At 37.5% G+C, this 14,855-nt stretch overlaps 1 protein-coding gene across 1 annotated transcript; it reads right to left on the bottom strand.

Moving 5' to 3' along the window:
* Positions 1 to 11,970: 11,970 nt before the first annotated feature.
* On the bottom strand, positions 11,971 to 14,847 carry LOC104600515 (receptor protein kinase-like protein ZAR1). The gene is made up of 2 exons (XM_010263883.3): positions 12,914 to 14,847; positions 11,971 to 12,794 (listed from the first exon to the last, which is right to left on the bottom strand). The coding sequence occupies exons 1-2, from the start codon at positions 14,388 to 14,390 to the stop codon at positions 12,130 to 12,132; spliced, it is 2,142 nt and encodes a 713-aa protein (XP_010262185.1). The 5' UTR covers positions 14,391 to 14,847; the 3' UTR covers positions 11,971 to 12,129.
* Between the last annotated feature and the right edge of the window lie 8 nt (positions 14,848 to 14,855).

The raw sequence follows: 14,855 nt of genomic DNA, 5'->3' as shown, positions 1-14,855 counted from the left end.
AATTAAATTATTTATTAAACATGAACACCACATAGAATAAGAAATCTAAGCGGTTCCCACAACACCTTGGCATGAAACGTTAAATTAGTGTTTCCTCTAAATATCGCTTTCACATAATCCAAGAAAAAAAAAATACAAACATATGTACTTCATCAACCCAACCAAAAATAATGTTGGTTTGGTAAAGTGCAAGTGTCTGTGATACTTATATGGCAACGAAATGACTCTATAACGATTCTGGATCTCCTGCTCACAAGAATTTTGTCCATGCCTATCCACAATATATTACACTTATGAATTAGGAACATGTCCCTCTGCATAATACTATGCAGAGGATGAGATGTTCTTCATGTATGACTGCGATAAATGTGGATAAGAGATCCGGATTCCTCTATAAGATCTATGTAACACCACGATACCAAATACCATCTATGATGATATTGCATATATAGGCCTCATAATACCTTAGGGGCCACATGCTATATGCTAATTAAAAACGTAAGAATAATTGGATTAGTGACAAGATGCACATGAGTTGATAGGCACACAAGATAGAGAGCCTTCCACATTCATTACCCATGCATGCATGTCTCCTCAACTCGAAGATGCCTTTCGACCAACTTGACATTGAATGGATTGGTGAATATCGATGGTCTCGATTTTATGTTATATGTTTTTTTTTTTTTTTTATTTCCAACTTTAGGATTTGTTTGTAAACTGATTCTGGAATTTCCAAAATTTTAGATAGAGTTAATTACTTTTTGGATGAATCCATTTGACACAGATAGGCCTTCTGTTAGCGAAATTTTTAGTAGAGATATATATAAATTCTAAATTTACCCCCTTCCCCTTTTTTCATTTTGGTGTTTATAACATAATAAAAGGACTCTGGATCTGCTCCTCACAGGCTCACACCGACCTTGCAGCATGTTCCAGCCGCACATTAAGACCATTTCAGCTCTCATACATGTATGTCAATATTATGTGAGGAGCAGATTCCAACTGAAGTCTGACGTAAGGAAATGATTCACATAACAGCTGGGTCAATTATAAGGGATAACATTGGCTGTTGGGGGCCAATAGTGTATGATGTTGAGAGCGTTTTTAGGTTAGGCACCTTCACCTATTTACGCCTATGTCTTTTTTGATCAAAATAAAATGAAGGATAATTACTAATTTACCCATTCTCATGGTAATATGACATTCCCCAAAACGCTCTCAACAGCTAAAGTTTTTCCCAATTATAGAGCTATGAATTAGGACTTAGGAGGATGGGAGCATGTTTGTGGGAGGTACAGTAGGGACAAGAGTTTTAGCTTCAATTTACGGGGTTTGAAGGAAATTAGTTTTATATAAACTTCAGTTATGTTTTTATAACAGTGAAGTACCTGTATCAGGTATCATTTGAAGATAGTAATTAAGATTGAGAAACTCCATGAGAGAACCACAATATATGAGCAATGATGGTAGCTTACAGAACGATCAATCCAAGACAAACAAACGAAGATATAAGGCCCAGATGGTTTGCGAATCCTCGGAACTAAACAACCCAATAGCCATCTACTCGCTCTCGGCCCGCCCAGATGTCCGCGTCAATTCAAACTGTCATATTGCAATGTCTATTGGCCCCTTCGATGTGGGAAACACCTTAACATAACATGTCTGCCACATTTGAGATTCTTGTTTCTTCACCCTTCACGTCTCTCAAAAATTGTACTTATTTGTTTTCAGGTAGGTAAAATGTATACCACATCTATAAGCATGTCTCCATTCATTTGTTTCACTGGGATTATTTATATTATTTAATGTAAATAATTAAATATTATATTATAAATAATGTTTATGATATTTATAATAAATTTTATTTATATTTTCTTTTTTTAATTTTGAATATAAAACCAGATTAAAATTTTGCATTTTTGAAAGATAAATTCATTAATTTATACGGGAAGGCCCAAATGCTGGACGATATTTATTATCAGGCCTGGGGTGTGAGACGGGCTGGGCGTGGGCAGATCTAAATGATGTTTACCTGTAATGTAAGCCTTTCTCGGCCACGGTCATCCCTGCCTCCATGGAATCAAGGAACATCACTCTTATCTTATATGTTTCTTCTCCTTTCTTCTTTCATACACATGGAATAACAAATGGGACCCCATGTCAGATTAATAGGAACATGACACGTATGGGACCAACAATTAAAGTGATTGAGCCTGAATCACCTGCCAATAAAAGATATTTCAATACCCTTTCTACATGATCTGATACCGCACATCTCATACATGATAGGTTCCACTTTTATGATGGATTTAGTCTCGAAGATCTTATACATAATGGGTTCCACTTTTTATGATAGGTCTTACTCTCACGGTGAGATGTACATGTTGGGAGAGTGTTGAAACGCCTTTTGTTAGCACTTAGCAGGTGATCCCAACTCGATGGGACTGTGGGAGGAGGCAGTAAATATGGGACCCATATATATAATTAGGACAATAGGTGTAGAGTTCGGAGCTAGGAAGTCAGAAGTCTGATCTACTGGCACACAAAGACGCTATTCACACATTATCACAGGACACTACAGCCACAAATCGGGAATATCTTTGTGGGTAGCAGATTCCGACTCATAAGTGGAAGTAGAGCCACATGAAACCAACAAGTGGGGCCTACATGCTTTGCATTTTCAAGACTAACAATTCTACGGTCACTCAAACAAAGAAAAAGATTTTCTTACTTATTTTTCTATTTCAAATAAATATGAATCGAGGAAAAAGTGAAATTCTGATTACTGGAAAAACAAACATGAGTAAAAAGCAATGTTCAAAAAATCGGAACAGGCATCAACCAGGAAATGGATGGAAAAGGATTCACGGGTCAGAAGTTCAACCGAGGTTAAATATAATATGCACAGTTATCTAATATATATGTAATAATATTAATTATATAAATATATCCAAAATGTATAATTATATTCTGTTATATAAAATATTTTTATTTTAGTTTCAATTTTTATATTAAAAATTAAGACTTGAGGCAAGAAAATGCATTTTTTTGGCAAAAATAGGAGAGCAAAGTATCTTTACTTAAACCTCAAAAAGTTATTCAAAAAATATATATAAAAAAAAAATCATCCTAATTGGACAATCGAATATAAAGTTATGGCCTTTAAAAATTTGTATTTACATTTAAAATATTTTAAAAATTGGGACCAGTTTATCGGTCTTCTGATTGGACTGACAGAATCAACAGTTTTTAACACATCCCAATTTTGGTGGTATGACCAAACCGGCCAGGGGCCAGGGTCATAGTTCAACCAATGCAACTGTCTGTCCAGTTCGGGTTCTAAACATTGATAAAAAGTGAACCAAAGTTAGGATTACAACATAGTAAACCAAAGTTAGGATTACAACATAGTGGACCAAAGATAAGCCCATTGCAACCCAACCCAAATTTTTTCACATATTAGGCTTTGGGGATGGTGCCTGCGAAGAATCTTGGGCTTGAATGTGTAACTAGGTTGAGCCCATGAATGTTGTTATATGGGAGAAGTTGTACATGTATGGCTGCATTGTCTTGTGGGTAGGTATGGATAACGTTCGTGTGGGCAGCAGATACAGAGTCCTTACCACTGTTTTCAAAATCGGACCGGACCGGGAAAAACCGGGAACCGGTCACCTGATCGGTTCCATTTTCCTCCAAAACTGCTTTTTCCCTCAAAATCGTTGATTTTGGTCAGTAAACCGCTGAACTGGCCAGTTAACAGTTCGAATGGTTCTGACCATTTTATAATTTAAAAATTTTTTTTTGTCAGAATGGGCCGATCTTTCACGTCGAATGGTCGGACCGTTCAAACCGATAACCGGACCTATGACCAATTCGGTCACCGGTTCATTTTTAAAAACCATTGTCCTTACAATCTCACTCTCATATGCACAAAAACAAACATACATTATGCATATATTTGTGTTTTTTTTTTCCTGTTTTTTTGGCTCCAAGGACTAGGCAATGGGGGGCAGGAGACCAACCAGCCGGTTGGTACCTTGCGCATATATTTGTGCTTTTTATCCAATTGTCTTTGTTTTAGAGAACAAAACCACAGATCTACCATTGACCTCGGGTTGGGCCAGGCTGGATCGAAGTCTATAGCTTGAGATTGGGTATAGGTTGCCCCAAAGGTAGCCCAACTAGTACAAGGTGCATTCTGAGTTCTAAGCTGATCCAACATTTTGTACAATTGTACCCCTGATCTTCCTTTCAGCAAAAACAAAGACTCATTAGCAAATCTCATCTTTGCAAGATAATGATAATATGATATAACCAAACCATCTCTGGACAACCATGTTTAATAAGAACTATGCAAATTTTCACATACACCGAGTTGGATTCGATCCCAAGTCTCCACAACAACCACCCAGAGTCCCATACACTTTACTAGGCTTTTTCCTTTTCCTCAACCACCCAGACACGTTATCAGGCTTTCCCATTTAGGCCCAGTTCGTCTTTTGGGAAGTTATTTACTTGGGTAAGTGTATTTATCCATATTCTTTTATTTTCCAAGGTAAATAAGAAAATGACCATTTTATTCATAAAAGGCTATCTTGGTCAATGAGAACCAAAATCCCATTGACCAACTATCCCCCCTCTCAAAATATAGAAAAAGAACATACCCTTAGATGTATAAATTAGGCCAGGTTAGGTCTAATTGAGGTCAACCCAAAGGTTAGGTCAACTTCTCTAATTCCTTTTTCTCAAAAGTTCTTATTTCCTAAACTCAAAGTTCAAGATAAATTTAATTTTAGCATTATTATATGAAGCACAGTTATCATGCCATGCTTTTGAAAAAATATAAAATTGCCCCCAAACTATGTTATTGACATACATGCATACAAGTGAAACTTAAATAGATTTAAAGGGAATTTTGAAGGGTCCCACCTCTCCCCTCTGCCACCCCTTGGCTCCGCCCCTGACCCTAACCCAACCTGAAGCTAAGTTGGGTTCACACTTTTCAACCTCAACTCTAACCCCAAACTTCAACCCAATCCAGCCCAGCCTGACTTTTTTGGGTTGGGTTTGGGCTAATCCAGCCCAAGTTACAGCCCTACTCACATTATGCATTCCACCTTCACTAAACTAGGTAATTCTTGTGTTTGATACCATTGCTGTTTCTACCTGAAATGTTTAAGGTTGATAAGTACAAATAAGTGATACACATACTTTTTCTACCTGAATCAATTTGGATTGATCATTACAAATTACCCTTTCTATCTAAAATGTCAATTTGATGTTTCAACTACGAATGCCAATGATCAGTGCCATGGTGCAAATTTGAACTGGATACAGAGTTTTGTATTTTTTTTGTCCCATTTGTATTTATAAGAAGTGTAAATTTTGTATCTCAAAAACTGATGCAAAATGTGTACCTTCTACTTTTATTTTTTCTAGAATATAGGGTGAAACCACACTATTTTACTTCTTATTTTATTTTTCAGAAACAAATTAAGATGAGGTCGAATATGAAAGCAAAAGTAAAACAGAATTTACACCCAACTATTAGAACTCCCATGTATTTACAGTGCAACCAAACACAGCTAGTTGTTCTTCAATCTGAACATGCAAGCTGTTATTCCAAAGGGAAAAGCCCTATCTCTCAAATCATTGTTGGATTTACTCATTTACTCTATAGGCCTCCTAATGATGCTCCCACATAACCTAATGGTTAGGTAATGGTTGACCTTCTTTTCTTCGGGCAAATTACAGGCTCCTATCCTGTTTTAAGGGCAGTGTCATTTAGCCCCCAAACTTTTATTTGCCACAACACCCCCCGGTAACCTTCAATAGGTAAAATTATTAAAGCACATTTGAAGTTTATTGGGATGAGCACGGCATTTCTTGTTGTTTTTAGTTTTTCTTTTGCAATTTGTAGTATTTTTTATTTTCTGTACTTTCCACTTTTTCTTAGTTGTATTATCTAATTTTTTTTTTCGTTTTTCTGCATTCTGTTGTATTTTTCTATTTTTCCTCAATTTTTTGTTGTACTTCTTGTCTTTTCTATAATTTTCTATTTTTGTTGTATTTTATCAAATTCTTATAAACTGGTCTTAGAATATGATATAAGGGCGGTTTGGAGCTTTTAAAATATTTAAATATGCACAACAGTCACATGAGATTGTTTTCTAAAGCTAAACTACAGAATTCTAATGACAGGGACAAAGTGTTTAGAATCTCAAAATTTAGGGTGGGTCCATGTCAAAGTTAAGGTGATAACTGTCATTACCCCAAAAGTACAGGCTGGCAGTTTATAATTTATTCTGAAAATATAAGTAAATTTATTTTTGCAATCAATTTTTACATTCAAATGGGAGCATTCCAAGTTGATCAATGTAAAATAAGTTGGTTATAGCCTTGAGATTCATGTTTGCACTACCCATCATAAAGAAACAAGACACTAAAAATTTCCAAACCAGATTTGCATTCTTATATTTGAACAAATTTGCATTTATTGTTTGCACTCTTATCAAATGCAACCTAATTTTTTAGAGGCTGCAGTCAGTGCATGGAAAAAATTGATAAAATTGATGTAGTCTTTACATCAATTATTGATGTAAAATTCTATTGCGAGTGGATTTTTTAAGTAAAACATACATTGAAAACAAAGCAAGCAAAATTGAATTGGGGTATAAAGTTTACTTCGATTCTCATTTACACTGGAAACAAAATGCAGTTTTAGCAAATTAAATCCTGTTGGGAAATGGGGTCACTAAAACTTTGGAGGAAAAGCTCTGAGGCTCTAAAGCATTTCATTGTATCGCACACATGCGTGCACACGCATGCGCGTATGTTGCGTGGTATCAAACCTCCATACTCTCCTCTACTATTTTTAAGAAGTGTAAATCAATTCCTATTAAAAAACACAAAACAAAACTTGTAAATATCCAATGTGGGACAAGTTTAAAACTGGTTTTAGTAAGAGAAAAGTTATTTTTTTTTTAAACGAGTGTGCTGGTGCAATTTCTCATGTAATTGGCCAATCAAACCCATTAGATTTAATTTCTAATGAGATTAAAATCCAAAAAATTCTATTGAAACAAAGAGAGTTGTCTACGGATGCAAACGGATTGGATTCAGATCTGATAATAGAAAATGCAAATCCAATGGGATCTCGCAAAAGACAAAAAGCATCACATTTTATATAAAGAAAAACAAAAAAACAAGTATTTTTTCAACTATTTTCATAATGGATGTATTTGGTTTATAGTCAGAATCAGAATGGTCTATTAATTCCCTCACCTGTTTAGTTCAGATTAGAATCTAATCTGAATTAGGATTGGCTGGAATAGATTCTCATTCCGAGGAGAGGAGGAGGGAATAAGCATTCCCTCAAATGGGGAATGCCATTCAACCAAGAATGGGAATGGAACTGCAATTTGATTCTAATTCTGTACCCCTATCGGATTGGATAGGGGGTGATCTATATTCAATCTGATTTTTAATTGAATCCTGTTGTCAAACCAATCTGAAAATGAGTCTGGATCACCTGTCAACAAAATTCATTCTAATGACCTACCAATATGATTCCATACCGTACATTTCATACATGGCGAGTTCTACTTTTGTGATAAGTCCCAGAGTCATGGTGTTGATCAAATTAGTAGAGGGTTGGAATGTATTTTATTGGTAGAAGATCCGTATTATCTGAAGTGAAAATCCAACAAGGAGAATATCAAAATATGATAAAATAGGATTTGGATACATTTGCACCCCTCGGCGTGGAAATTATTAAACACCCCTGCTATACCACTCTATAAAGTCGGATTATGTATCATTTTTCATTTTTGCATACCGAACACAGCCCAACTTTTTTAGCAAATAAAACCCATTCAAACAGAGAGTTGGCGGGTTGAAATCTCTCTCTCTCTCTCTCATGCCAATTATAAATAGGTCTGGACTCTGGACATCTGGTTTAGGCTTGGCTCGTGCATAACTCGGTTTGACTCGATGCCAAACATTACGGGTCCATCCATCCTTAAAGATTAGGGGTTGGATTTACCATGTCCGAAACAAACTGGAAAGCCAGTTTCAAGTTCAGTTGGGTTTGCTCTCAAGGTCAAGGGGAGGTTGTGCACTGCAGCCTTATATAACTAAACGATAAGAATTTAAGATTGTTTTGGCATTTGGTTATTCGATGCCGTAAAACGTCCAAAAACTGGCATCTGGCAAAAGGACCGGGGACGCCCCGGCCTCTTGCTCCACTGGTCATCTGTGTTATGTATCCCCCATCTTTCCTCACACGTGATGTAGCAGTACCTAACCAGCAACCACACCTCGTCAATTATAGACAGGGCTATCAAGGGATGTAATTACTGATTAGACTAGATTGGGTGTCCTACAATTTATTTAATATTATAATATATATATATATATATATATATTTTTTTTTTTTTTTTCATGCAGAAACAAGTTATTAGTAGTACTCTGTACTTGTTGGGTCGGACCTATTTGCTCCCTCAATAACATGAGTCTTGAGGTGGGAGACTGGGTCAATCCGATTCACAGCCGAGCTAAGATCGAAATGGTTGGCATTAACCAAGCCAAACCCGGGCACAGAGGCCGGATTGGCAGGTGGAGGTGGCCAGGTGGGGTCTTCCTGCCGAGAAGTAGTGTCGTCTCCAGACTCCAGTTATGATCAGCTCTCTTCTTCCTTCAGTTAACACAAACTTTTATTAGATAAATGGCGAAGAATCTCGATGGAATAATGGTTTTCTTTGCAAGCCAACTCACTAACAGCTTATAGCTTCTCTTCTTTTGGAACTTGAAGAAATAAAAATGGTGGGTTTCAAGTCTGCAACTTGCTGCAGGACGGTACTAATTAATGAAAAAGGTCATTCCGACAAGAAGCTCTCATTTTCAAAAGTGTACACTGTACAGGGTCAGATTTCTAATTAAATAACAGAAGCCAGAAGGTGATATCTCGCATGAGGGGCCCAATCCCAAATGGATATTTGGATGCATGGTGGATCCCTCTCACCTTTGCTGTCACCCCCCAAAAAACCAAACTTTGCATAAAAAGCATTAAGTTCATCGCCAGTCTTCATTCAGTGAATAAATATAATAGTACTCAGCAAAGCAAACACAGAAGCACATATACTAATAACAATTAAAAACCATGATTGAAAGACAAGGAATCATTCTTTCCTTTTTTTGTTTGTTTGTTTACATATACTAAGTAGACTTCAACAATCGAAGTTGAAGTTTTTGAAAATACAGATCGATGCTGTTAAAGAATATTAATTACTTGTAAATTAAAAAAATTATAGAAATATCCCATTCTATAGTTTGCGTGTGATTAGGTTGTTCCTTTTTCAGAGCTATGGCCTATGGTTGCAGTGTTGCAGAAAAAAGAATATGATTCTATTTGACTATTTCTAAGGTGGCTTTTTGTATGAGGCTGCAACCTGCAGACTCCTCCATTGTAAATGGATGTGGAATATATGCTACAAATTAACTGTTAAATATACAAAAGTTAATTTACATGGGGAAGCTAAACACCCCTCAACATATAAATTAACCCTGCTGTTTGGCTTTTCATGATGTACTATAAACACCAACTCCCAGCTTTATAGAACTTGCCAAACAATTTTAATTATCTAAACTCACTAAAACACCATTTTCCAAGGATAAATACCCTAATAAGATTTTTATTTTTAATTATTGGTATCATTGTATTTCATACCCTTGAAATTAGAACATGGAAAGTTAAAAGAAGAAGAATTAAAAAATAGAGAGAAAGAAAAAGAAAAGAAAGAAGAGGGGAGAGATTAGCTTCAACTTGTCAACTTTTTGTTGAAAATGGGGTGAGGTGGATGAAGGGGGAACAAATTCCAAGCCCATGGGAGCCCACATCTGCTGTTTCTTTTCTTTTAATCGATCAATTAAGCCAGCTGAGTGCTGACTGCTGACACATTCAGTCCTTAAAAAGTTCTCATTGACCTCAAAAATGACTGGGGGCAGTGAAGTCCACTATAACCAACCAACTAGATTGGAGTCTGGAGATTGCAAATCCAACTCGATCCGTATTCATAATTACTAGGTTTCATTTGTTGTAAAATTTGGATTATATATATTTAGATCGAAATCAGACCCATACATTTGGACCAAATGGACGATGTGATTTGGGCATATCCCATATTTGACAGAGGCACATCCTACTTTGGTCAGAATAGTCAAAGAAGTGCATGTAAAGACAAATGCACCACTATGTATTGGATTTTGCCGTTAATGTGTTTGTAAAATTCAAATCTTACTTTTTTTTGTTTGGGTAATAGAATTGATCAAGGCAATTCCTGTGATACCCGAAGGGTATGTATGATATCGGTTATCACAAAGGGGGGAGGGTTCACATTCATGATTCATGAATCATGATGGATCCAGTCAACATGGGGCCGCTCTAGAAGCATTGGGGCAGTTAAGACTTAAGAGGTGGTGAGGGCAGTAGGATATATAGTAGCTGATAAGGGAGTGAGGGTCCACCATGGGCTCTCTATGGGAAAAGCCAAAAGCTGGGAGAGGTTGGAGGTGCGGTCTCTTCGGCTTTAGGAATCCCTTTGTAGACAGTAGACGTCCGTCCCTACATGATAAAAGTTGAGAAATTTTCAACTTTCATTGCCTCACTTACAATTAAAGCAATATCTATTTTATTTTGCAGTCCAGGAACAGGGGGGAAAGTTAGATGAAGTTGCTGAGATGAATACCTTATTTTTTACTCAAATAAATTAACTAATTAATGAATTTTCAAGAGTATAATGATCTACCCTATTTTAATTTCAACTTTCAAGTTTCAACCATAAAAGAACCCACAACCTACTTAAGAATAGGATGAGATGCTCAGTCAAACAGAGTAGAGCTGTCTTTGGTTTTTATTCATCGTTTTCAAAATCAGACCGTTGAACCAGAGTAGTCAAACAGACTAATTCTGTTTTTTCTCAAAACCCTTGATTTTGGTCGATAAACCGCTGAACCAGTCAGTTTACAGTTCGAACCATTTGGACAGTTTTGACCGTTTTTCAATTTTTTTTTTTAATTTTTTTATTAGAACAGCCGACCATTTGGACTGTTCGACCCAGTAACCGGACCCCAACTGGTTCGGTCGCCGGGTCGGTTTTAAAAACCATGTTTTTACTCAATGACCGCATGCTGTTTGAAATTTGAATGATCACTCTCTATTTTTCGTTATCTTTTGAGTCTGAACGGTACAGATGGACATGCACAATAATTGGACCCACTGTATGAGAAGTGGACCCTCTTGATACTTATAAAGCATCAAGACTTACGGGGCCCAGTGTATTGGATGTGAGAAGCAGCATGCTCATTTATTAGACTTTAGGCCCCTAGGAAACCCATATATGTCAATACAATCATGTATGGTATTATTGTACCCATAAATAGCTTTAATGATGGTTGCATGAATCAGTGACAACTACTTGGACGGTTGGATGAGTCGGATTTCTTGGATGAACCATTGAATATTCAATTTCCATATTCTAGTCTTCTCCCCCTTTTTTTACAGTATTTCCCTGGTTTATGTTAATAGGTCTCATCTCTCATGTAATGGGTCTGAAAAGCCAGGACCTCTAAAGCTTTTGTCTTTCTTGCTCACACCTCACCTCCTATAGCCAGACTCATATCTCATTTTAAGGTTCCTTTCTTATTTTGCCAAAATTAAAAAAACAAAAAAATCCATGTAGAACCAGAAAGCCATGTATATACAACGCTATGATTTTAAAGAAATTAGAGCATAAAACTGCTAAAATCACTGGTTTTGAGATTTTTAATTTTTTAGGACTTAAAATTTTTTTCCTTTTTCTTTTAGGGTTTTTTTTTTCCAAACACCCAAGTTTTCTCCTTGCTGCTAGTTATGTACTTGTATTTATATCTTTATCCATATTTATTAGATACACTAGAGTGGATGAAATGAGATGGGAGAAAACAACAAACAATTAGTTCAATTGTGAATTGACACACAGGCATAACAGATACAGAGGATCAAGTTTTTAACTGATTAAACCTTTACAATAGTAGTCATCTCACGCCTTATGATCAGCGCTTCATGTTCGATGCGTGGGCAATCCAGGTTTCTCAACCCACTGAGCTAGTCAATCTGTACAAAGCGTCACATACATGTCTCATTGACGGCCTTTTCTCAGGGTTGGTTTGCACACAGGCCAGAGCAATTTTTAACACCCCAACCATCTCCTCTTCCTTGTCAGATTCTCGAGCAAAGAAGGGGTCTACCACATCCCAGAGTGGTTTCTTTTCTTCAATACAGAGCTGAATCCAACCAACCAGATCCATTTCTGTTGTACCAACTTGAACCACGGGCGGTCTTCCAGATATCATTTCTAGTAAAATTACCCCGTATGAGTAGACATCCCACTTCTGCGATGGCTTGACACTTTTTGGAGCTTCAGGTGCTTGATAACAAGATGCAGAGTTCATGGTTGGACTAACCGAAGCAACTTCAGATGACGCATTCTGTTGCTGATATGGTTTCTCAGAGGTCATTCGATTGGACTGCAGTGTTGGGGATCCCCCAGCTATATTGGCAAGCCGTCCTAATCCAAAATCGGAAATGTGGGGTTCCATGTTCTGTCCAAGCAATATATTGGTGGGCTTTAGATCTCCATGGACATACTTCTTAGGGCTAAATTCATGCAGATAAGCCAATCCTTTTGCTATTCCCTTCATGATTCTCAGCCTAATTGGCCAGGATAGAGGTGTAAATGATATCATTCCAGCCTTCCCTGATGAGATTAATAAAACGCAAACCACCATTTACAAACAAAAGCAAACAGAGCAAAGAATGAAAATGGTTTTGGAAAAAAAAAAAAAAAACTGCAAGTGTTAGATGCTGAAAGCTTACCATGAAGTGCGGTAGAAAGATTGCCATTGGGTATGTAGTCATATATGAGTAGCTTCTCATCGATGGACCAGTAATAGGCTCTAAGGGTTACAATATTGAGATGCCTGAGCTTGCCAATTGCTTCTACTTCAGTCTGGAACTCCTTAAACCTTTGAGAACCACCCTCTCCCAGTCTTCTCACTGCTAAGGTGAGCCCATCTTCTAGCACAACTTTGTATACAATCCCTATTCCACTCTTTCCCAGAACAAAGGCAGAAGCCTTGAGAAGTTCGTCCAGATCGAAACCCACCTGCATATCCAATGGCACGAGATCACACTGCTCAACATTTTCCGACATTGTCTCGGACTCATCTTTCCTAAAACACAAACACTCCTTTCTCCTCTTCCAACTCTTCATAAAATTGGCATCGTCCGCATCCTTATCTTTCCCACAAGCGCATACTCTCCAATAACAGTAAGAGAACAACAACCCAATGAGGCAAATTGCAACCATATCACTCGCCACGATTGCAATAATCGCACGTTTACTCAGTCCTCTGGCTTTGCCACTCTTACCAGCAGCACTGTCCGGCGCCAAAGGCAGGTAATTGGTAGGTATATAAGGAAATGAGGATGGAGAGCTCGCATCAGGAGAACAAGGAATCTTCAATGGAGGTCCACAGAGCCCTGTGTTCCCAACAAACGCCGTTGGTCCTCTGTTAACTAAAGCACCATTCTGGGGTATCGACCCACTTAAGTTGTTGTGGGAGAGATCAATATATACCTTCTCAGGAAGTTTCCCAAGGTTCTCTGGGATTGGACCAGTGAAGTGATTATGGGAAAGATCAACGGTTCCTTGCAAGCTTGACAAATTACCCATGTCGCTAGGAATTGAACCGTTCAAGCCATTGAAGGAAAGATTGAGTTTTTCCAGAGCAATCAGACTAGTACCAAACCCATCTGGCAGGGAACCAGTCAAATAGTTTTCACTGAGACCCAGGGTCCTTAATCTCTTGCACTGAAGAAGCGAAGTGGGTATCGAACCATTCAAGAAATTCTGCGATAAATCTAAGGTCTGAAGGTACCTGAGCTGGCCAATCTCAGGAGGAATGGACCCATATAAGGAATTTCCATACAGCACCAGGCTTTGAAGGCCTTGCGCTTCGAAGATCTTAACCGGTAAACTTCCATAGAGCTTGTTGTTCCTCAGATTAACATGGCGAAGCGCAGTAAGCGATCCAAGAACAGGATCAAGAAGCCCAACAAGTCTCTTTTTTGGTATGCTAAGAGAAACAACTCTGTCTTCTCTACATGTAATCCCATTCCACGAGCATGGGTTCTCATCGGTATAGTTCCAGTTAATGAGAGCCCCTTCTGGGTCTTCTATGATGGATTGTTTGAACGACAAAAGAGTAAATCCTTCACCATTCAAAGAATCCACAAGAGCAGAAGAATTGAAGAGGAGAAGAAAAGCGAACCAAAGCAAAGCTAAAACCATCACTAGGAGAAAATTTTAGAAAAAAAAAAGTTGACCTTTGGAGCAAATCCAAGGAAGGCAGAGAAATGGGTTTTGTAAGGCTTACCTTTTCTGCTAATTAAAAAGCCATGAATGCAACTGGGGAAAGTTTGAAAAGACGAAACACAAGAGAAGGAAAAACAGAGAGGAGAGTGTGAGATTTTACAATGACGGAGAAGAGAAGGGTCAAGGTTGGAACCTTTGAAGAATGGAAAAGCTTCCTACCAGTAGGCATTAGGAAGCCGGAAGATGGACAGATAATAAGAGAAGAGAAAGAAGATAGCTGATTGGCGATAGCTGAAATAAGAATCTCATAATTACAGTAATATGCCCAATGCATTCCGGAATTAGTATTTTATCGGAGAATTCCAGTCAATTTATCGCTATATTTTGGAAGAACAATTCCATTTACTCCATTTTAAGTAAATGATCATCAGATGGTTCATA

The sequence above is a fragment of the Nelumbo nucifera genome, chromosome 3, assembly GCF_055504915.1.
Source record: "Nelumbo nucifera cultivar China Antique chromosome 3, China Antique-T2T, whole genome shotgun sequence".
Taxonomy (NCBI): domain Eukaryota; kingdom Viridiplantae; phylum Streptophyta; class Magnoliopsida; order Proteales; family Nelumbonaceae; genus Nelumbo; species Nelumbo nucifera.
This window is presented reverse-complemented; position numbering and strand designations above follow the sequence as displayed.

Bases quoted from the DNA above. Each gene is read 5' to 3' on its own strand.
- LOC104600515 (XM_010263883.3), bottom strand. From the start codon at position 14,390: ATGGTTTTAGCTTTGCTTTGGTTCGCTTTTCTTCTCCTCTTCAATTCT. The intron at 12,795-12,913 runs GTAAGCTTTCAG...TAATCTCATCAG, and splicing joins TCTTTCTACCGCACTTCATG to GGAAGGCTGGAATGATATCA.